At 28.1% G+C, this 24,645-nt stretch overlaps 1 protein-coding gene across 2 annotated transcripts in view; it reads left to right on the forward strand.

Annotated features, from left to right (window-relative positions):
- Nucleotides 1–24,645, forward strand: part of Hexo2 (beta-hexosaminidase 2) — a 90,181-nt gene that overhangs the window by 61,226 nt on the left and 4,310 nt on the right. For both annotated transcript variants that reach the window (XM_075369344.1, XM_075369343.1), the window contains exons 2-8: nucleotides 1,023–1,101; nucleotides 4,101–4,262; nucleotides 9,353–9,600; nucleotides 11,887–12,208; nucleotides 13,939–14,266; nucleotides 16,329–16,552; nucleotides 17,662–17,835. In XM_075369344.1, coding sequence (XP_075225459.1) covers nucleotides 1,028–1,101; nucleotides 4,101–4,262; nucleotides 9,353–9,600; nucleotides 11,887–12,208; nucleotides 13,939–14,266; nucleotides 16,329–16,552; nucleotides 17,662–17,835 — 1,532 coding nt within the window. In that variant the 5' untranslated portion in view covers nucleotides 1,023–1,027. The remainder of the gene's footprint in view (nucleotides 1–1,022; nucleotides 1,102–4,100; nucleotides 4,263–9,352; nucleotides 9,601–11,886; nucleotides 12,209–13,938; nucleotides 14,267–16,328; nucleotides 16,553–17,661; nucleotides 17,836–24,645) is intronic.

The following is a 24,645-nucleotide window of genomic DNA, read 5'->3' on the forward strand; positions in this document are numbered from 1 at the left end:
TCAATAGTGATCCCAGTTACTTAGATGAATGGTTTCTTGAAGAGTAGAATATAATGTGAATTTCTACCATAATACAGATTTTCAATGTACACATCAGCATGTCAAACCCATCAACAACTTGGTATGCAGATATTAGATAATCAGCCAAATGAAGAAGATTAACAGGAAATTACTTCTCTCCTCATTTTATCAAGCAAGTTTTCCACAGAATGGTTATTACTCTTTAGGATGGTTATGTTCAAGACAGAGTGTGTATTCTTTTAGGTTAAATGGTTCTCATGAAAAGTTCTTGCCTTAAATAATTTGAATATGTCACCTAACAAACATATTCATATTAAGATTTTTTAACAAATAGAGAAATACATTCATTAATTTATATTGTATTTGTGACTATAATACATCCTAGTTCTACCAATCTTAAAGGCAGCCAAGTTGCTTGAATCTCATATATAAGCTGAACTCATGTTTATATAGCAACATTTTGTTTTGTTTTGCTCGATAATGTCGCCACATAAACTTGAAGCTTGTACATGGGATATGAAAATGGAATTTTGTAATATACAGAAAATGCCATGCCTGACTGGGGTTTGAACTCAGGATCTCGGTGCGAAAGGCTGAGGTGCGATCACTCCACCATGGAGATCAGCATTTAATATATAATAATCAGCATATATTAACATAACAATTTTAATTTTAATGATTAACTTTTTATTGTAAAATATGTAATTCAAACCGATATAAAACAAATAAATGTTTGTTGTATTAGCAATTAAACCATTTGAAAAAACTTGAAGCACTTAAGATAGTCATTAATAAGATAATCATTAGTTTTTTCATACTTATTTTTAATAAGTATGAATTAAACATTATTTTGTTTTTTTTAAACAGATTAATGGATCATAAATTTAAAAACAAAACTGCGATAATAAAATTCTTCTTTGTAAAAAAATTTTAAATAAAAATTCAGCATGTTGGCAAAGTTTAATTTATATTAACATAATCTTTTGTTTTCTTTGTTTCAGGAACAATGCCATTACCAATAACATGGATGTTATGCTTTCTTTTTGCATTTAGTGTTAATGCTGACTACAGCACACAAGAGTAAGTAAATGTATGTTATAATAAATTAATTCAACTACTTTTTTCCCGACCTCCATTGCAAGAGTTGTAGTGCCTCAGCCTTTCATTCGGGGGGTCCCGGGTTCGAATCCTGGACAGGTATGGCATTTTCACACACACCACAAGTCATTCATCTCATCCTCTGAAGCAGTACCTATTGGTGGACCCAGAGGTTAAACAAAAAAAAACTACTTTAATTGGCTATTCTTTTTTTAAAGCTTCAATTGCTGAAATCATTAGTAAGAAATAAAACATAATTATGCAGCCTAATGGAAACTACAACAGGGTTATTTAATTTTCAACCATTTTTTTTTTTTTAATTTTCATTTACAGTAAGTGCTTTTATTTACGCAGTATGAAAAACACATTTATAAAAGGCAAGCACTATACTGGGAAAGTTATTTCTGTAGGTTTATTAGTAAATATGGAAATTGTGTAAATAGGAATTCTGTGTATATCACATTCCAACAAAAGCCAGTAGCAGCAGCCTACTAAGTTGCTGATACTGAATCCTAACCAACAAAACCCATTGTATCATCTTAACCTGCTCTGTAGAATAGAGTACAAGGTTCTACAAAAGATTGTGGTTCTAGGTTATAGCATAAAAATATGTATATATAGTTTATATATTAATATAGTAGCAGGCTTTCTTTAAAATGATTCCTTAATCCTTGAAATTATACAATTTAGTGATGAAGCTGATTTATAATCAAACTGTTTCAATTCTTGTAGGTCTAGAAATTTTTATTATTTTTTTTTGTTCTAACAATTAATTGTTTGGCAGGTTTCATGTACACTGATCTTAATCAAGAAGTCAATGAAATCAATGGAAATTAATCTTAAAAGTATTTAATAGAAAGTAATCTTTCTCTTATGATTTGATTTTATCTCTTAGCCTCAGAATATCTCTTACATATTCTATCATCAAAAAAAAATCTGTATTTTTGTATTTTCTTTTGTCTATATTTTACTATTTTAAAGTGCTAAAACCTATATAAATATTTTTGAAAATTTCTAATACTTTGATTCCCTCAGAATTATTTTCTGTATAAAAGCTTTCCTGACTTGTACTATCTACTCATGATTTCTTGTTCACTTTATCCTTTCTTTTTAATTTTACTACCAAAGTAACAGAATTCTGCAACTTCTGGTATATAATGTTCTTTTACCTTAATATCTAATTCCTCAATTAATTTTTGTATAAATATCCACTATAGAAAATGCTTTTTCATGATTTATTGATGCCATGTTGGCATGTACACGTAATATAACCATAATAGTAATATAGCTTAATATGTGCCACAAACCACTTCCATAAAAGACACAGTTATTCTTAATAATAAGCATCTCATGTAGGCTCATTAGAGAAAGTAAGAAGTGCGGTTTCTATTGCCTTTCCCAATGTGCCAAGTATGTGGTTACTTATCAACATACCAAGACCATTAAAAAGATGATATTCTGCCTTAAAGGTAAACCTTCATTTTGTTTATTTCAGGGATTGACTATATATTCAACATCATTACTTTCAGAGAAGGCAACTATGACTCATACCTCTTATAATTCAGATTATTTACCTATATCACAGCCATAAAAAAAAAACTGGCACACAGAAAGTGTAAGGCAATAAATTAATTTACCAACTCATGTTGTGAAACAATGTATTTTATTCAGTGCTGTAACTCAACAGGGAAATATAGTTACTTTGCCTTTTATCAATCTGTATTCCAGTACTAATGTGAGAATTAAAATTGCTTTGCATGTTCCCACACTTTTTTGGAATTAAGATGATCTTCATCTAGGAACCATCTAGCTGTTGTTCTATTCTTTTATAAATTATTTTAATTAGTAATTTGGATGTATAAGATGTTAAACTTAGAGTGCAAAAGTTTTCCTTTTTATAATTATACTTGCAAAATACTAATTATGAGATAATATTTTTATACCAGGCCTACTATTGTAGTAATATCTGTTATTACATTTTTTCATTTGGCAGGTCTTGAATATGCACTAGGTTGACAAACTGGTTGTAGATTAATTTACATTTTGAAAATTACTCAAAAATCATGTGAAAAATTAGAGTTATATTTTAGAATTTCAATTTCTATTATTTTTAGAGCATTTATTAGTAATTTAATTTCAGCCTACTATTATTCAGAAGAGAATTCTCTGGCCCTGCTAAAAAAACAATGACTAAAAAGAGAAGTTCAGGCTATTGTATATTCATAATCTTATGATTCATAACCAGTTACAATTACAGATCTAGAAAATTAGTATTTCTTGAAATTTGATAAAATTATCAAAAAGGAACTTAAGTGCCAAGCATTTTCAATGAGTGAAAGCTAATCAAAGTTTCATTTAATAATATAATAAAAAAAATACTTTAACCTTATTTCTTTGTAGACTCAGTACCATGATGAAAATTGACATAAGGTAAGCAATGTTATTTATTAATAAGTGATACATGATTACAGATGAACCATAACAACATAGTACCAAAATGTATGCCAAGCTGTGAGATCTAAGAGAGTTAGCCATTCTTTTGCTGTCTCCTCAGAAATTTATATTATTAAAAAAAAAATATTTTAATTAATAATCCATAAATCAAGTTACTAGTTTTTTTTTTACAATCACATGTATGATAAATATATTTATTTTATTTAAAGCATGTCTACTTTATTTGATTCATTACACTTTTTTTTTGTTACTTTTTCAAAAAAACAAAACAAATAAAACCAGAGTTAAGAGTTTAGATGTTACCTTTCAAGGGTCTCTAAAGATCAAATTTTCCCTTAAAATGTAATATGTAATCAGATAGACCAATCCATCATTAAATAATATTACAGAAAATATTGTTTAAATTATAAATCAAAATTAACATGTTTTGATCAGTATATAAAATTGAATGTGCTTATCCACTTTAATATTAATAACAAAGAACATAAACATATATTATATATATGATTTATTTTTTATTATTTTAGCTGGTGGTGGTCATATACTTGTAATAACGGGCAATGCATACGAAGTAATGATCCAAATGTAAATAGCACACCTGCTGTTCAGAATTTACTTAATGTTTGCCGAATTTCATGTGGTCAGTATGGATCACTATGGCCACAGCCATCTGGACACACTGCTATAAGGTAAATTTTTTTTTGAAAATAATTAAAAAGTATATTTACATTAATGTATAATTTTATATCGTACATATAATTTAAGGAATGAGTTGGAGATTATGTCACAAATAAAAAACAACTGCCATAGCATTTGTCTGAAAGGATCAATGTAACCATGGGAAAACTTTTATCAGAGCAGTTAATAAGTTATAAACTCAAATTCTAGAATTTGTCTATATTAAATAAATATTATCAGATAATAAATTGATAAAATCAGTTCATATTAAAATAACAGTTTGGAAGGCACCTATATAAATTATACGAGTACATATTATTATCACATTTTAAAAAGAATATAAAATAATTAGTGTTTTTAAAAATAGATGTAACCAGTACAGAGCAGTGGCAGCTCACATATAGGTACTGTGGAACTGCAGCACCCACTATTTCCACTTGATGTTATCACTAAATTTAATATAATGAGTACATTTTTCTTTAATTATTTCTTTATACTTGCACAATATATAATCCTTAAGCTTAATGTCAGTAGCCATCCCCAGTTTATGAAAAAGGTACAAAGATCTTTGTAAGGAACTGTGCGCTTCACAGTTCCAGTGGTGTGGTGTTTGGGTGTTGTGCACATGCGCACATAGGAAACTGCATGTGAGGCTGCAAGAGAGAAAGGGCACTGTCGCTCCCGCAATGCCGACCCTGGCATGCTGGTGAAGGTAGTTTTTTTTTACTCTGCGTGTGAATAGAACGCAGTTCCCTTCTTAGTTTCCTTTTCTACATTGGTCAGTGGAAGGAGTATGAAAGTGGTTTAGTTGTTTTTTCAGTAGTGATCAGAAGATGGCAGAAAGCTTGGACTCTGATTGCCAAATCTGTCCAAAAACACATTGGAAGGTCGAAAGAGAAGGTAATTAGTAAAAACTAATTATGTATTTTTTTCTGTGTATATAGAAATTTAAATTAAGCTTCATTGGACTATAATGTTTTAAGCAGCATTTTATTAAGTTATTATCTAATAATACTAAAAAATATTATTTGTATTGACATTTTATTATTTATTCGGTTAAGCCAAATACAATTTTTAAGCACAATGTGCTTAAAATCCGTGTACCGTATTCTTGAATGTGATAAAGTGTAGAATTAGATTATTATCCTGTTTTCAGCTATTGTATTTGATTCTTTTTTTTTCAGTTCTTTTATTTTACAGAAAACTTTAACCATGGCCTTGAAAATGGCCAGAAAAAAGTTTCTGGAGCAGCACCCCCACTAACTTTAGCTACAAGCTGCCACTGGTACAGAGTAACTTTTTTTTTTAAGAAATCTTTTATCTTAATTTTAAATAAATTAATGGGAAGATCTTTTAGATTACTAATTTATTAAAAACAGCAATAGTAGCATAATAAGGTTCTTTCGCACAGCACACAGTATCATGCTTTATTATACAAGTTTTTTCTTTTGTCTGATTTGATAACTATAACTATTGTTACTATTTATAAATAAATAAGTAGGTTTTTTAATGTACCAAATTTGTAAATTTAATGGATCAAAAAAGTAAAAATTTTTAATTTACTTAATGTTGGCTTTCATGATTCATGTTTACATGCACCAAATCTGACAGCCCATTTTTACATATGAAAATTCATTCTAACATTATGAGCAGTCTTCTTATATTTCAAACAGGAACATATCATTGTGAAATGGACATTTATTAATCATGAAAACTTAGTGTTTTATTTGAATGCTTTAAATCAAAACAGTATAATATGATTTTGTGGTAGATAAAATTAATTTGATCATCCTCCAAGTATCTATCATCTAATGCATCTAAAAAATGGCACATTAAGAACAGTAGAAATATTACTTCAACCCATAATTGGGATTCTATCCACTTTGTTAGGGAAGTTGTGTACACCTAAAAAGCACTATGAAACTGTTTTACATTTTTAGATTTAGATAGTTACAATCCATCCCCTGAATGATTTTATGTTCATATGTTTAATAATGCAGTGTTATCCCTTTCCTACAATTATTAAACTCCAATCATTTCTATTATATGTCTTCCATATGATAGATATTCTAGCAAGGTCTTCTGATTGTGATATCATCCACGTTGTTATCTTTTTCTAGTCTGTTGAACATCCTTTTTAATTTTTCTCTTATACTACATTTTCAATCCAATTTACCTTTTTTAGGAGTATTATGTCATATACTACCTCCTACATCAGAAATAACACAATGTATGTACACAAAGTAAATAAACATATTAGATAACACTTATGTGTGTGTCATGACCCAAAATCACAATGCATTTCCCTATCCTTCAGGAACCTAAACTAAACAATCACATTGAAAATGTATAATAAACTTAACAATGTTATACTTCCAAAATTGCCAAGAACAAACAAACTTCATGTTGTTTTTCAAGATTACTATAATACTCGTCCCAGTTTTTATGTTGGATAAGCAAATAGATCATTTCAGGTGTTTTTCAAAGAACTCACAAAATCCTTACACATCACAACACATTATTAAACTATGAAGTACATTTTATAACAACAAATAAATTCACATACAGAAATAGACATCGATTTAAAAATTTTTATATATAGCTCGTAAGATTTAATAAAATCTATTGTATAACTGGCAAATTGTCATATTTAATTGTATTAAAAAATGCAGTGATAATGTTTTATTACGTTTATGTTTACTTCCTGTTAACTTACACATCCCAACTCCTGTAGGGGAAGCCTTGTGATGATTCCAGTCGTCACTCCACCCTGTTCATAGCCCTGATTGGCTTTAATGGAGGTCTCGTCTTTTGACCCTCTAATGTTTCACATCTCACAGTAAGTAATAAGCCAGGCCTCATTGGGATGCCACCGATGTAAATGTCTCTATAGACATTTACATCAGTGAATTATGACTCAGCCTTCGTCTTTGCTGTAGGCTTCTTTCGGTCATCTTGACTGTCCTACTTCGTTACCCTCTAGGTCATTGTAAGTAGGTAACTGAGTTCACGGAAGCACAAACCCGCACCTAGTTCTACATTTTAAGTAAGCTATTTGTGAGTAAATGTTTCATAATATTCAAGGCAAATTCAGTAAATAACATACCACAAGAAACTGTTTTTCACAACAATGGAATTTGTACTTAGTTTCCTAAGTGAAAACTCAATTTGATAATTTAACCCTTTAGTTTATTGCAATTTATTGCAACTACAGACTCTGGTCTGGCCTACCAGGGAAAGAAGGATAGACCTCCTACTCCCACACAGCTCCATCGCAGAGTCCTGCGTGACATTTACTTTATAACATAACACTACCATCATCAATATAGCGCTACACCTCATGGCCCTACTACCTTAAAGTCTAATTTTTTTGAGAAATTTTTCTCTGAAAGGTTGGACAGTATTTATAACTCATAGAAGCTTATTCAAAAGTAAGAGTCATAGGCAACTGCAATTAAAAAATATATGGTGAAGTTGCTGAAAACCATATTCACAATTTTAGATCCAGCACATACTAAATTTACCATAAATATTTAGCTTTAATATCAAATTATTAATTAAAAGTAATGTGTCAAATTCTTAAGGTTTTCTTTACTTCATCGGCACAGGACCTATTTTTTTCTTCCTGTTTAGCCTCTGGAAATCACCGTCAGGTATTACTTCAGAGAATGAATGAGATATGAGAATGAGAATGATGATGCGTATGATTGTAAGTAAAGTGTAGTCTTGTACAGTTTCAGGTCGACCATTTCTGAGATCTGTGGTTAATTGAAATCCAACCACCAAAGAACATCGGTATCCACGAACTAGTATTCAAATCCATATAAAAGAAACTGCCTTTACTAGGATTTGAATGTTGTAACTCTTGACTTCAAAATCAGCTGATTTGCAAAGACGCATTCACCTCTAGATAATGCGGAACCCGGAGGGTCGGCACAGGAAATGTAATAAAAATACATTTCTTTCTCTAGCTATAAAACATCTTTGCTTACAATCACTGTTTTATTCTGGTATAAAATCATACAATATTTTCCACCAAAATTGTAAAATATTATAACAATAAACAAGTTTAAAAGACTTATTTTATTCTTATTAAGAAGTACTCTAACTCATTAATAACTGATTTCCTTTTGGACTGTGTGCTAATCATGAATCTAAATAATGTGTCTCTTAATTCATTTACTATGTGGCTCTTTAATATTTTATATTAAACTCGTACAAATTTATATAGTATTACATGCTACAAGTCACTAACTTAGAAAATATCTCATTTATATGGTGTGTGAAAACAGAAAAAGTTCATGAACAAGAAAATTCAGTATATTAAAACATTTTTAAATAACAAACAATTAAAATCTATAATATCCTTAAGGCTAGCTTAAAAAAATAAATAATAATATTATTCAACACCAAAACAAATTATGTATATTCACAAAAAATTTAATTCTGCAACAGTTTTTAATCACTTGAAATTTGTAGATCTGAGCAATACAGAATTAAGTGGTTCGTAGGTCACATCAAATTATTTCTACTGACACCTTAATTACCAGTGTATTTATCAATTTACCACTGCACATTAATGTATATGTGATTCACCAATCTATTACAGTTATAATTCAGATAATCACCCCCAATCCACCCTGATCCCAAGCGAATCTCACTCCTGGTTGATTCCTTCTTCTTAATTATTCTTCATTCCTTCTGCCTTGAATGAGTGCCATGTGAACTGGGTCAGCGACTGTCCTGATTCTATAAAAGTAGCACCTTTTAGTGAGCATATAAAAAGCAACAGAGCAGCTGTTTCTTTACTGGTATTTGCTGGGAGCTTTTGTTCTGTCTGGGCCACAGCACAAGAACTTCTTCCTAAACAAGAGTTTCACAAAAGACAACTAGTGGTTGAGGTGTTATCTTGTTTCTCGTAAAATTTAATCTAATCTATACCTTCATCTAATGTGTGTGTTTCTATAAATAAACAATAAATATTTAAGTTTTAGCTATTAGCTTATATTTTTACCTAGTTAAATTGTTACATTATGTACAATTGCTATCTATTATTCTTCTTATACTGAAAATATTAATTTGTCTTTCTTTTTTACTTTAGTTCCAGGATTTTAACATTTCATCCTAGTAAGATGTATTTTGATCTCAATATTGTTGGAAATAAAATTGCTAACGATTTTGTAGTTACTTCCACAAATATATTTTTAAATAATCTATTTACAGAATGTGAAGGTAACTGTTCTATTAGATCAAATACTGAAATAGAAGTTAGCATAAAAACAACATCACCCGATTTATCATTAACGTGGAGGACTGATGAAGGATATACTATAGCATTATCATCTGGAGGTAGATTTAATTTCAGTATTTCCATCTAGTTTTATGTAAAAATAACATGTGATAAATAACACACATTTATAATAACGTGTAATTATTATTACATGTTTTATTTATAATAACATGTGATAAATAACACACATTTATAATAACGTGTAATTATTATTACATGTTTTATTTATAATAACATGTAATGTAATGAGAAATTAAATATTAAAATAGGAGACATAATATACTATTTGCAGAATTTTATTATTTCGGTAGTAAAATTTAAAACAATAGACAAATTTCATTTAAATCTCTAGTTTCTGACTTATAAGCTTTTTAATCTTTAAAAATTATTATTTCTAGCTGAAGTAGTTGTTACTTTATAAATGTTATAGATAAAAACTAAACAAGATATCAAGAGCAGACTGGTATGAATTGGAAAAACTTTTGTGAAGAGAATCAACATAGAGGAAAACAAAATCGAGATATTAAAAATAACAGGATGAATTATGTAGTGATTATGTTGAGGTTAAAAGATTAACACAGAATAAAAAAAGAGTGGAGAATATCATCAAACCAATCAAATATCTACTGAATCAAAAAAATAAAGTATTCAAATAAAATCAGATATTTTTTTATTATATTATGTTGCTCTCCATGGTGGAGTGGTTGCATCTCTGCCTTCCATCCAGTACGTTCTGGGTTTGAATCCTGAGCTTGGTATTTTTCGTACGAGGTAGAATTTATTTCTCATCACAGAAAAGGGGGTGAATACAGTAAAACAATAACTTGGTATCAGCCTGTAGTTGCCTGGGTGAATAAATTATTATTAAAAACTAGTAATGGAAGAAAAATGCAGTATACAATTATAACAAATAATAGAATGTATAATACCAGATAAAATTAATCTAAATATTTTACAGTTTGGTTTACATTTTGGTGCATTGTGTTCTCATTGGCAAATCTTAACACTAAAATAAAACTGAGATCTAGAATTGCTCTTAATGTTACAAAACCTTTTCTGAAATCAAATTCATCTTCATTGAGCATACTTCTTGTTCTGATCTTCAGTAAATTCTGTTTTTAAATAATTTGGAAGAGATTACACTTATGTTGTGATGATTTTCAATTTTATCTTCTGCTATCTTTGATATGGTAAAATTTATTGTTTTATTTGAAATCTGCAGATACTTGCTTTATAAATTCTTCATACTGATGTATACTATAGCCTGTTCTGTCCTACTTCTTTCTGACAGCATAATAATTGAGACAAGATAAAAGTTTCTCATGAAGAATCAGTATATTTAACAGTCTAATAACTTTCCACTCAGTGAGCCTAGGGAAGTAATTTTTGGTTACAGCAAAGTATATTTAACAGTCTAATAACTTTCCACTCAGTGAGCCTAGGGAAGTATTTTTTGGTTACAGCAAAGATAATTATTAACTTTTTGTTGTCAATATTGATTATCCATGAAATATGTCAACCGACATTTTGCTAATATGATGGCAATATGGTTGGTATCTGTGCAAGAAAAACTATATTTTATCTTATGATTCATGAGATTTAAGTCTGTTGTTACTGTTCAGTTTAAACTTAAACAAACATGCAGTAAAGTAGCTCCAGCATATCATAATAATCTTATCTTTAATCTCAAACTTATAACTATCTAAATTACCTATTTGCTTGGAGGGGAAAGAATATTCAATAGAATAAAAGCATGTCTTAGTTAAAACATATTACAGCCTTTTTTATAATAATTTTTCTATTACAGATAGACTTTCATTTGATAATTTCTCCGTGAACTTTGGCTTTATGTAAACTGGTTTACATTCAAATAATGTTATCCTCTAGATTTCCACAAACCTACTTTTTCCATTTCTTGTCAGATGCTAAAAATGTATATTATTAATTCTTATGTTAAGAATTTTGAAAATTCTTTCATTTCGTGATAGATGTCATTATGTACCCTAACACATTTATCACCAAATCTAGTTTGAAATTTCATTTTCTTAAATTACCATCATGGGATAATTTTTGGCTAGACTAGATTAATGAATATTGATTCATTATCTAGACTAGACTACATAATGAATCAATATAACTACCAAATCTTGGGATCAGAGTAATTAAATAAGGTAGTTGAATTGGTTCCAATGGGAGAAAGCAATTATGACTTGTTTCCTTTTGTACTTTACATATACAATGAATTTTATTACATTTAATGCAAACAACTTAGATTTGGTAGCATGAATTTTATAAATAGATACTATTATTATAAGCATTAATTTTCACTTAAAAGTTGTTGACAGGTAACCAGGTGAGTGTCGAAATTGAAGCTGCAACAGTATTTGGTGCAAGACATGGTTTAGAAACACTTAGTCAACTTATTACTGGATATGAATTGAATGGTAGGCATGGTTTAGCAATTGTATCGCACGCAAGAATCTCAGATAAACCATTTTATTCACATAGAGGGCTATTACTTGATACATCACGTAACTTTTTACCGCTAAATGCAATAAAACGTACACTTGATGGTATGGCTGCATCAAAACTTAATGTATTTCACTGGCATGCAACTGACTCACACAGTTTTCCATTAGAATCACCTAGAGTTCCTCAGTTATCAAGGTAAAATTTATCTTTTTTTTAAATTATATTATAGTTATAAATTTAATTTTATTATAATAGTAGTGAATCTTTTTCCATTGATATTAAGAATTACTTATATTAATATGTATATTTTTTCTTCTTCCTTTTTCTGAGTGGTAGGTTGCTGGAGAATTATTGTGTAAAGATTAATCAATAGTAGATTATTTTAGAATAAATATAAATAATAAAATGAAATTTAGTTCAAATTGGTTATGCACATAAACTTTGAAGTTAAAAATTTTAAATGAATTATTTAATTTAAAATCTTTACTCACAGGATTAAAGTTTACATAGGAATTTAGTTTATTCAAAGGAGATTAGATATGAGAGTATTTTATTTATGAACCACAGACAAAAAAATCTTTCTTACTCCATATAGTTTCAATTAGCTGAATGCAATAAATCTATGAAACTAAAAAAGATTGATAAATATTAAAACAATGAAAATGAATATAGTGAATGTATTATTATTAATTAATGCAGTTTGAGTTATATGGTACATTCAATTAAAAAGAAAAACCAAATATTAAATAATTGAAATAGTAAAATTATTTATTTATTTTAATATTAATTAAATATAAACATAATTTGAAAACAATGAATCTTCAATTCTATTTAACATTACCATTTCTTGGATTCTTTTTGACAGTAAATTCTGAATTCAGGAATTTGCAGAGAGTTGTATATTTGTAGGATTTGTTTAGATTGTTTTTCTAATAAAAAAAAAAAAAAATAGACAGACAAAATCAGTAACTAGTCAAGTGGATCTATCTAACACTTAGTTGCATCAATTATTATCAGTTCAGAATATAGGTATTTTTTTATTTTCAGTTATTTGTCCTCAAATTTCTTAAGTATTTAATGTTTGGAACTTTATTAATCATGTACACAAGACCTTTTGCTATCTTGAAATACTTTTATGTACCAATTAGCATTTATGTTACTTTAATAAGGAAGAGTTATCACAAAAAGCCTTTATTATAATTTTACTTGTAACTTACTATATATAAAATATTAAATATAATATATTAAATATTTGTATTGAGTGAAGCTCAATTAAAAACCATTTCAAAATAAATAGTATTTAATTATCTGAATACTTTAATCTAGAATTAATTTAATTGTCAGCATTAATGGACAACATTAAAATAATTTAATTTTCAGTTATTATTTTTTAAATCAAATAAAATAAAATTTAATAATGTTAACAATAAAAATAATAATAATGTGTTTTTTCATTGCTTTGTATAGATAACACATTAGGTACTGTTTTTATGTATAATTTATAGAGAAGTTTATAAAGTTATATAATGTGACACTCACTGAGCAGTGCTTAATGAAAATATTGTTTGCACTAATGTTTATAACTTACTTTTGTAATTATTTGTTTTTTTTTTTTTTTGTTTTCCGTTTACCCCAGAAACTTTAGCAACTTTATATTTTAATAAATAGATCAGACAAGTTCCTTATGTTAATTAAATTGCCAAAGCAGACATATTTTCTAAAGTGCCTGTCATCAGTATGCAATGCTTGTCTCTAATACCAGCCAGTATTAATTATCAGTATACATGTACTCATAAAATCACTGACTCAATCAAAAGAGATCTAAATTAAGAGTTGCTGTTGTCTGATTGAAAATAGAACATTAATTAAATTACATTGTACATGAAAAATTTAATTTTTAATATTACTACTTATTATTTATTTAGGTTTGGAGCATACTCTGCAAAAGAAGTATATCACCCAACAGATATTGCTGAATTGATCTCATATGCATATCAACGTGGTATACAAGTGATACTTGAACTGGATGGTCCAGCACATGCAGGATATGGTTGGCAGTGGGGATCTGAATTTGGACTTGGAGACTTAGCAGTGTGTGTAAATCAACAGCCATGGCGAGATTATTGTATTCAACCACCATGTGGTCAATTAAATCCTTCTAATCCTAATTTATTCAAAGTAATGAAAGATCTTTTCAGAGATGTTATTGATTTGTTTTCACATGGAAGTGTTCTACATTTGGGTGGAGATGAGGTATAATAAATAAATAAATAGATGTATTAATGGTTTATTGATAACACTGGTTAACATAAACTTTGGAAATGAAAAGAGAGTAGGTGTTCTGTATAGTATTTTATATGCAGAATCTGAATATGTATTCTAAAACAACCCATCACATAACATTCTTAAGTTACAACCCTTAAATTTTATTTGTTCCATCATTCGTGGAACAAATAATACAAATATGTTAGAACATCTGTATGTTTGCTTATTCATATCTGATTTATATTGTGATACATGGTGTAGACTTATATTTTGTACATAATAGTCGAATGATGTCATTTCATCTCAAGCCATAACTAAAAATCTGAGGGTGATGAAGAAAAACTGATTTCATTTTAAGATGAAAGTAGGTGAATTCTAAGTACTTTTTATGCTGAAAGTACTTAGAATTCACCTACTTTCTTCTCAATTCTAATTTTTTTTCCTTTTTTTGTTGACCTGTATAATTAAATTATAACAATGATAATTAGATTTGTTTTATAAAAGTTATTTTAAGAACTAGCTCACTTCTTAATTATCTGGAAATATGATTCCAGTAAATCTTTTCAGTTCTATAATGCTGTTTCTTATCAGTAGTGTGGCAGATAATGCTGTTTTAATGGCACCTTTCCTAGAGTGATTAGGAAACTTGTTTAATAAATGATTAAGCAATAGATCTGATTTTATGTACTGTTTGTTCATTTGACATTTGTTTTTGTCGAATTAAGAGTGTTAATTTTCATACCGTTCAGGTATTTTATTTTTATTTTTTGTATACAAAATATGTGTTTTGGTTAATATCATTATATTTTGTCCTGTTTGAGATGGTTTTGCAATATTTGATTTTGATATTGTTTGCACTGCTTGTATCTATAAATAAATATGCATTCAGTTTCCCTCAACTTAGATTTAGTGGGATCACTGCAGTTCAATCTGAATACTCCTGGGTTGCTATATCCATTGACTGTTTTTCAATATACCATTTGATTGTATGTATTTTATTTATAAGTTTAAAAATGTATAGTTTTCTCCTTACCTGAAAATATCAGCAATTTTGTATGAACATTTGTTACAAATAATTATTTTGCATGTTATATAACCATCACTTATATAGCATGTACCAAGAATTTTATTATGCTGAATTCTTAATACGTACAATGAACCCTTAACAAAAAATGTGAATTGATTTATATAAATCACCTCATAAATACTGGACACACTTATAAAGTGAATAACCATAACATGCAAATTTTATATGCATCATTTAAGTACCACAAACTCAAAACATTAGAACAATAGCAAAGTTACAAAAGTATTGAATTTGATAAAAATAACCTATTAGATGTGTAAATGCACTAGAGATTTACTGTTTGACTACTTAATAACCAGATATACAACATAACAAGTTTAACATGTGTACCACCAGCACATGTGTAAATGAGGTGGGACTCCATCGTAGGTCTAAAAAAATATTCTGGAAGTACACTTACTTATATTAAAAAAATTAAACCAATTTTTATATATTATAAAAATTTTAATTCCTGTTTTTCAAACTGATCACTATGATTGTAGCTAGTGTTATATTATATTCATTGCTTGGTATTCTAATATCACAATTTTGATTTTTTTTTAATATGAAAAAATTGGTTCAAAAATAAAATCTAAATAATTCTGCTTTCGAGAGACAATTATTTTTTTTTTCATTTAATTTTAAGTAACATTGAATGTTATAAAATCATCAGTTAGTAAATGCAACATGTTGTCTATTCAAAAGTTAATCATAACAATATTATCTATTCAGTAACCTATTGTTGGTAGCAGTTTACTTGATAGTAATTTTTTATTCATTACTCTTATTTCAAATTTTTTTCAAGTGTACTTCCTGAAGATGTAGATAATAAGGTAATTTCAGTTTGAAGGATCAGTTATTTTCTTTGGTATTATTTATCATTTGGACAGTTTTTTTTTTGTTTTTTTTTAAATATAAGGCAATACATAAAGTTAAAATAAAATATTTTTAAAATAAATTTGTAATTTTTTTTTCTTTTGAAAGGTGTTCTTTCCTTGCTGGAATTCTACTGAAGAAATTGTTGACTGGATGCAAAAACAAGGACTGGGACGATCTGTAACTGACTTCCTTGAAGTATGGGGACAATATCAAGAAACAGTTTTGAAGTTATGGGATGAACAAGTTGGACATGATAGAACACCAATTATGCTATGGTCTAGTCATTTAACTGATCCATTAATAATAGAAAGATATCTTGATAAAGATAGGTTTGTTTTATTTTACTATATTTTTTATTGTTAATTTATTAATTTTATTTTTCTGTAATACTTAAATATTATAGTACATAAATTCAAAAATGTGCTACGAGTCTTCAGTAGTAATTTTAAGAAATATATGAGAGAAAACAAGTTCAAATATGTAATATGCAGCTCATACTTAGAATAGTAGAACATCTCTACACTGAGTCAGGTTAAGTGGTTTTATGTTGTATCCCCAGAACTCAGTTCTGGGGATAAATAAGATTATTCTTTCACATTCTTGGATGACACTTTTTTGTTGCAATACAATCCTTGTATAAGCTCACATTTACAATTTAAAGTCATTGATCAATAATGTCCTGCTCCCAGCGGGGTTAGAAATTCCCTGATTTCCTGAGGAATTGTTAATGGGATAGGAAATATTGCCAGAAAGGCCTCCAGTTATCTCAAAACAAGGAAGTTTATTTTGTTTTACTTCATGGATAGATCATCTTTTTTTCTTTACCATACCACCAATCCCTTTTTTTTCTTGACCCAGTTTCCCAGATGTAGGTCTGACCCTAATAGATTCCTCATAATGAAGATGCTGGACCTTGATGATATAGCTAATGCACCCTTTGTGTGATCAGATTACCTGTGGATTAACCCAGAAACTCAGTCTCCTGTTCAGTAGGTGTAAAATAAGCCTAATGGCTGAAATATCTGTTGGATAAAGCTGGGCTGTCTAATGCCTCCCAAATTACTAATAGGACAATAACAATGTACTTAACAGAAAAATTATGTAAATAATTTAAATTTAAATTATATATCATTGGGAATTTCAACAGAGAAAATAAGTTTCTCATTTCATCACTGCTAGACAATGTAATTTATTAATACCTTGCAAAGCCAAGGTTGACAGTACAGTAGTACTGTCAACGTAGTACTCTCATAAGAATTTTTTAGATATTCTGTAATTTTTATATTTTATTAATTTTTTATCTTAATGATCACAATCACATAATATTTTTATTGGAGGCTTTCCTTCTTTTATGTTATGTTTAAGATACTTTTCACTAGTTTAGTTAAGTAATATTATTTATGAAATTTTAATTTTGATTTAACTTTTTGGCATACAGGTACATTATTGAAACTTGGGTTGACAAATCAGATGAATTACCACAGTTACTTCTTTCTAAAGGATATAGAGTCATATTTGCTACAAAGAATGCATGGTATCTGGATCATGGATTCTGGGGTTCAACCGCTTACTACAAATGGAATGTTGTTTATGATAACAGGCTACCTTTTGGGTAAAAGATTAATTTTAAAATAATAATGAATAAATAATAATGAATAATTTTTAAATAATAAATTAAGAACTGTGCAAAATTATTACTGATAAAATACCAAAGAGAACCTCTCAAGAGATGATCAAAAAACATTAGAATTCTTAACTAGTTGTATAGTTAAAATTTTAAACAGTGATCATTAAAAATAACTACAAATATAAAATTGAAGTATAAAAGAAAAATTAATAATAAGTAAAATAAAAGCAAATAATAGGAAAACCTCTTAATGAAGTACTACAAGAAAATATCCTACTTATATCTGTAAAATAAAGCAAGAAGACTGATAAACTAACTACAATAATTTTGTTTTATGAATACAACTCTACCATATTGGTCTAATGGTAAAAATTGTCATAAAACTCTAAGGTTCTGAGGTTCAAATTTATCATAAAGATAAGTTTCTTTTGGATGGATTTGAATACTAGACAGTGGATACCAATGTACTTTGGTAGTTAAGCTTAAATTAATCAAAAACCTTAGAAATGATCAGTCTAAATCTGTAAAAAATTACTCCTCATTTATATGTCATACATATCATCCTCATCTCATTGGGCCAGGATGCTTATTGGGATTGTTTATTGTTAACAAGATAAACGGATGGCAACATACATATTAGAAATAGAAAATAGAATAATTTATAAAACAAATAGAACATTTGCTTGTAGTGCTTCATTAAGATTTGTTTTTTTTTTATTAATTAAAATAAACGTTTATTAATTTGTTTCTATTAATAAACACGTTAATTTCTTTTTATTCAATGATGTATTTTTTGTATTATTGCTAACAAAGCAATGAATTAGAAGAGATTAGACACTTTGGATATCAATTTTGTCAATGGTCCACCTTTATTCATAAATCAGAATGCCTTTGTGTACGTCTGTATCAATCTTCACACAAATTTCAAGAACTAAAATTAAACCAAAGTAAAAACTAAATTGAAGCAAATAAAATTATATGTAACTTTCACAGAAAATGTTTTTCTTTAAAATTTAATTCAGATGTTTCTTCTATCATGCTGCTGGAAAGATTTTATGTTTTACACTCTGTGTGTGGATTTTAGCAGAAGATTTCAAAATTAAATCAAACATTATCTTTAACAATTTTCCTACAGTATTTTTGCAATCTTTATTGTGGATTCCTTTCTTGGTAATAAATAAGATTGGTATTTGGTGGAACACTAGGTAGTTCAGTTTTATTTAATAAAACTTTTGCCAAACAACAGGAAAGGTAAATAATAAATAGAGCAATTTCATGTGATAGCATAATTGCACACCAGCAGTGGTTTTTTTTATTTATTTTTAACGTATGAGATTAATATATATATATATATATATATATATATATATATATATATATATATATATATTCAGGGATTTTTTCTTTATTAAACAGTATTCTAAAATGTGTTTGTAGTTATACCATAACCTGGCATTTACCATTAAAGTCAACAAATGTGATTCAACAAAATTGAATAACAGATGTGCTAGACTTCCTCAGAGCAGCTATTGATTCTTGGCTTCTAGTACAATAACCACATTGGATAAAAATTTCAGAACTTCATTGAACTAAACCTTAAATAAAATGGATCAATAGAACAATTTTACAGTTTATTAATTCTGAAAATTCTAAATAATATAATAAAACTGTAGTAGTCACAGCGATATATAACTTCATTTTTTTTTTTATAATCACTATGTGATAGAATTTTGATGTTAATGAAAATTTAACAAAAACATGAAAAAAATCAATAAACAGAAACATATAATGTAATTCTTTTAAAACATTCAGCATCCATACACAATATTTATCTGTATATTGAGATATATATTTTGCATAATCATTATATATATATATATATATATATATTTATTTATTTATTTAGTGTATCGCTAAGTTCTCCTGGGACTTTCATAACCTATCATATAAACACCTATCCTAAATGCTTTGTTGGTGAGTTATAGTTAGTGAGAGATTTCACTCAGATTTCAGCTATCCCAGTGAAATGAGATCGTACTGAAATTTTTAGGACGTTAATTAAGGAACTAAATAAGTGATTAGTGATTTCTTATGATTTTTCAAATAAAAAATCAAATAAAAATTGGTTCCTGAAGCATATCTGCAGTAGTTTTTGAAAAATTTAGGGTGAAAACCAATAAATTGGGTAAAAACCACTATTTCTTATGTTTGACTTACAATAACTTTGTTAAATGGTAATAAACACATAAAACTAATCAAAAACAAAACTTGTAGAGAATTGTAAGGTAAGTTGAATAAAACAAAGAAAAGCTAGAAAGATTCAAATTTTATTTAAAAACAGTACATTACTACTTTTGTCAAAAAAGTAGTTATTTAATGTAAACAAAAACCAGATTCTGTTTTGGTGATGTGAAAAAATTTGCAAAAATAAAATTTACTGTTAAAAATTGTTATTAAAAAATTTAAAAAAAAACTGATAATTGCACAATTGTAAAATAAGAATTACATAGATTTTTTTTTATTAATGACAGAAACACAATAAATTATTTGAAAAATTATTTTTTCGCAATAAAATAACAACAGTTAACCAGCAATGCATAATACTGTATTAGTATTTAAATCATTCTGTAAGGTAATATAAGTGTATTGGGTACTGTAAACTGAGCTGTCATTGGCAAAGTTTTTCTGTGTATTTTAGTTTGAATGTGATCGTTTTGCCATTGTAGTAATGCCGTACTTATTTACAACAGTGGAATACGCTGATGAGGTATTCATTTTGGGTGTTTTTAATGGTAATGCTACAGCTGTTGCAGTGCAATATCAAATATGTTTTCCGGACCAAAACAATCCAGCTTCGTTTTCCAGATCCTAAAACAATTAGCGTGACTTTTCACAATCTTCAGGAAACAGGTTCACTACCTAATTAATATTCATACCAGCTACGAACAATCTGTTCAACACAATGCTGTTATTGATGAAATTATTATTGATGCAGTCCAGGCGTCAGAACTCGATGGCTTCTAAGCGGATTGGAGTTTCGCATTCAATGGTTTAGAGGACACTTAAAAAACAAATTTTATCCTTATCATAAAGAGCTAGTTCAACACCTACACCCAGAAGATGGTTTGCTTCACTTGGAGTTCTGCAACTGATGGAATATAAATCAACAACTCTGCAAGTATGTTTTGTTTACCAACAAGGCAAATTTCACTCTAGATGGTGTCAACAACTTACGCAATGGGCATACAGGGGTAGAAGTAAATTCTCATGAAATAGTTAAAGGCAATTTTTAACACCAATGTATGGTGTGGCCTTCTTCACAATCAGCTGTTTGGACTGTTACCTGGCTTAAATGCTAAGGTCTACTTGCACTTTCTTCAAGAAGAATTGCCGCAGCTACTTGAAGATGTTCCTCTAGTGCTGAGATGCAAAGTATACTTCCAACATGATTGCACACATCTCCACTTCTCTTGTGCCATTTCCACTCACTTAAATCATTTCCCTGAGAAATGGATCAGTCGTGGAGATCCACATTCTTGGTTCCCAATATCACCTGATCTGACACCTTTAGATTTTTGCTTCTGAGGATGGATGAAAAACATATAAAAAAACAAAAATACATTCTCGTGAGGAATTAATTGTCCACATTATGGATGCCACTGAGCAACTTAAGGATGGCCCTGAAGAACTAAATGCAGCAACAAAACCAGTACAACAGAACCATGCCAAGAAATGTGTTGAAAATGGCTGGCAGGATCATTTTTGAACATTTATTATAAATTGGTAAATAAAATTCACTTTGGTCTGGTGTACTGTTTCTAAATAAAATTTGAATTTTTCTAACTTTTCTTTATTTCATTCAACTTTTCTTACAGCATTTTGTTCAGAATGAAATTCTCTACAAGTTTTAAAGAAAAGGTTTTGTGTTTATTACCATTTAACAAAGCTATTATACATCAAACATAAAAAAACAGGGTTTTTTACCCCACTTTATTGGTTTTCACCACAGATTTCTCAAAAAATACTGCAATACAGTTCAGGGACTAATTTTATTTGATCTTTTAGTAATAAACCATAAGCAATCACTAATTCTGTTCCTTAATTAACATCCTAAAAATTTCAGTACAACCTCATTTCACTGGGATAGCTGAAATCTAAGCAAATTTTTCACCAGCCGTATCTCGCAAATGTAGAATTTAGGATATATGTTTATATGAACTTTTTCCATTGTTTTCACAAATAGAATAGGTTATGAAAGTACATATACGCATAAATGCTTTCTTTTTGATTATCATATCATCAGACAAGTTTTTTTTAAATCAAAAAACATTAACAATTATTACTTTTTTTTGTCAGGAAAGAGACTTTTATTCTTTCAGTTGTTTTATAAAATTTATTATTTGTTAGCTAACTGTTGGTGGAAATTAGAACTGGGTTTTTTTTTGGTGGTTTATTTGAATTAATATTAACACTGAAAGGTTCACCGGTACACAAGACACATTTTTATTTGTCTTCTAAATTAGTTAATTTGTACATTTTACTATTCATTTGGAATTTAATTTTACATTTACTTTTCTTTTCTTTAATCATGTAGTTATTTACTACTATATTTTTTTAGATTAAATTCTTTAATCAGATCCTTATAAGTGTGTTATGAACTATCAAACCTTAAAACCCAAAAACATAGCAAAATGGAAATTGCCAGATCATTAATTTTTTTTTTCTTTTTATTAACTATGCAATTAAAAATTGTACTTAAAAGACATCTAACTTTAAGCTTAAAAGATTATTTTTAATTGTGTTCAGAAAAAGGCCATTTGTTCAAAACCAACTGTTCATATGATCAGAATCATATTTAAACTAAAGGCTAATAATTAGAATCAGAATTAAAAATATTAGTATGGTGTCATCAGCATAGAAGATTAATTAAATATGATATAATAAAGGCCCCAAAAGAAATAGTAAAGGAATACCCAAAAGGAAAAGTGAAACTCTGAGTGTTCCATTACAGACTTAATTAAAATTTTTTTATTTTAAATTATTTACGTTATTTTTTTTTTTTTGTTTTCTTTAAATAAGATATGTTTGGCCCAGTAAAACATCATAACTAACGATAAAAGAACACTTTACTAAAAAGTTATGGTCAGCGCTATAAAATACCTTTGGCAGATTTTAGTATACCTAGGCAGTTCTCTGTGACCCACCAATTACTAAAGAAACTAACAATAAACTCATAATTAGTATTAAAACTACTCCTTTCAGAACTAAAACCAAATTGGAATGGATCTAATTAATTCAAATTAAAATGTTATAAAAGTGTGTCAGTGATAGGTTAACTCAACATCTGCAGGTTTAAGAAGTGGAAATGAATCTAATATTAATGTACCTTTGATTAGGAGGTTTATATACATTTAGCTCATATAAAATAAGAATCATTTCCTAATTGTAATTGTTTTAACATACAAAACTTTTCTGCAGTCTAAACCATTTTTTAGACTGTATGTGATGTGTGTGTGTGTGTGTGTGTGTGTGTGTGTGTGTGTGTGTGTGTGTGTGTGTGTGTGTGTGTGTGTATGTGTGTGTGTGTGTATTTCATTTGTTTTAATGTATATATTAAAATTCTATTAATGGATGCATTTGAATAATTTACTTAAGATTGAACTGGTAAACCTTTCTTTGCAAATTAATTTTTTAACAAACTGAAAAATACAGGAAATGGGTAATGTTATTTATGCAAATTTCTTTATATATTATTTATTTTGCACTTTATAGTATTTTCTGTGTTTAATAGTTGCATCAGTTCTTAAAATATTTTATTTTCTATAAAAGAATTTGCTTCATTTGTACATTAAAATTTAGGCATAATTACAGAACATAATTTACTTTAATGATAATTACATTGTTATTTGTAATTTTATTTTGAACATTATCAAATTTTTGTTAGGATTAAATTATTATTTTTTTTTTTTTTCATTATTTCTGATTTTATTGATATGATTTATTTAAAGCTATTTTTACTTCCTTGTATGAAGTAAAGGAAGTATTGTGATCGCGAAAAATTTTGGTTTTCAGATTTCAACGTTAATATCCATTTTGACCATCCTTGAAACGATTTTGACTAGTTTCAGCGTGATGTCTGTACGTATGTACGTATATATCTCACATAACTCAAAAACGATTAGCCGTAGGATGTTGAAATTTTGGATTTAGGATTGTTGTAACATCTACTTGTGCACCTTCCCTTTTGATTGCAATCAACTGAACCAAAAGTGTCCAAAAAAGGCCAAAATCCAAAACAAATTTGGTCTTTTTCTTAGCTGGAGTAATAACCCCCTCGTTGAGAGCTTTTCAACGATATATCATAAGTAGTACTTATTTTCATTGGTTCCAAAGTTATATCAAAATTAAATTTTAATTAATGAAATAATCGGATCTTAAAAGGGGAAGGCACATCGGTTCAAATCAGACTTCATCTGCTTTTTTTAACTTTTTCTTTTTTTTTTTAATTTAAATATATTGATTTATTAATAATTATTAACCTCTGATTGTAAAAAAAATTACAATAAATAATAATTCAATAACTATAAAAAAAAGTATGAAAAAAAATTAGAAATTATTAATGAAATAAAAATTTATGTACTTTTCATTTTATAAAAATGTGTATATGTAATTTAGATGTAAAAGGAAGTCATGTGATATCCAAATCTGATTTTTCATTAAAATTTATATATAAGATATATTGTTCATATAAGTTATATATTTGTTTTAGGTTTTTTTGGCACCATTAATATAAAT

The sequence above is a fragment of the Lycorma delicatula genome, chromosome 6 (genome assembly GCF_047948215.1).
Source record: "Lycorma delicatula isolate Av1 chromosome 6, ASM4794821v1, whole genome shotgun sequence".
Lineage (NCBI taxonomy): Eukaryota > Metazoa > Arthropoda > Insecta > Hemiptera > Fulgoridae > Lycorma > Lycorma delicatula.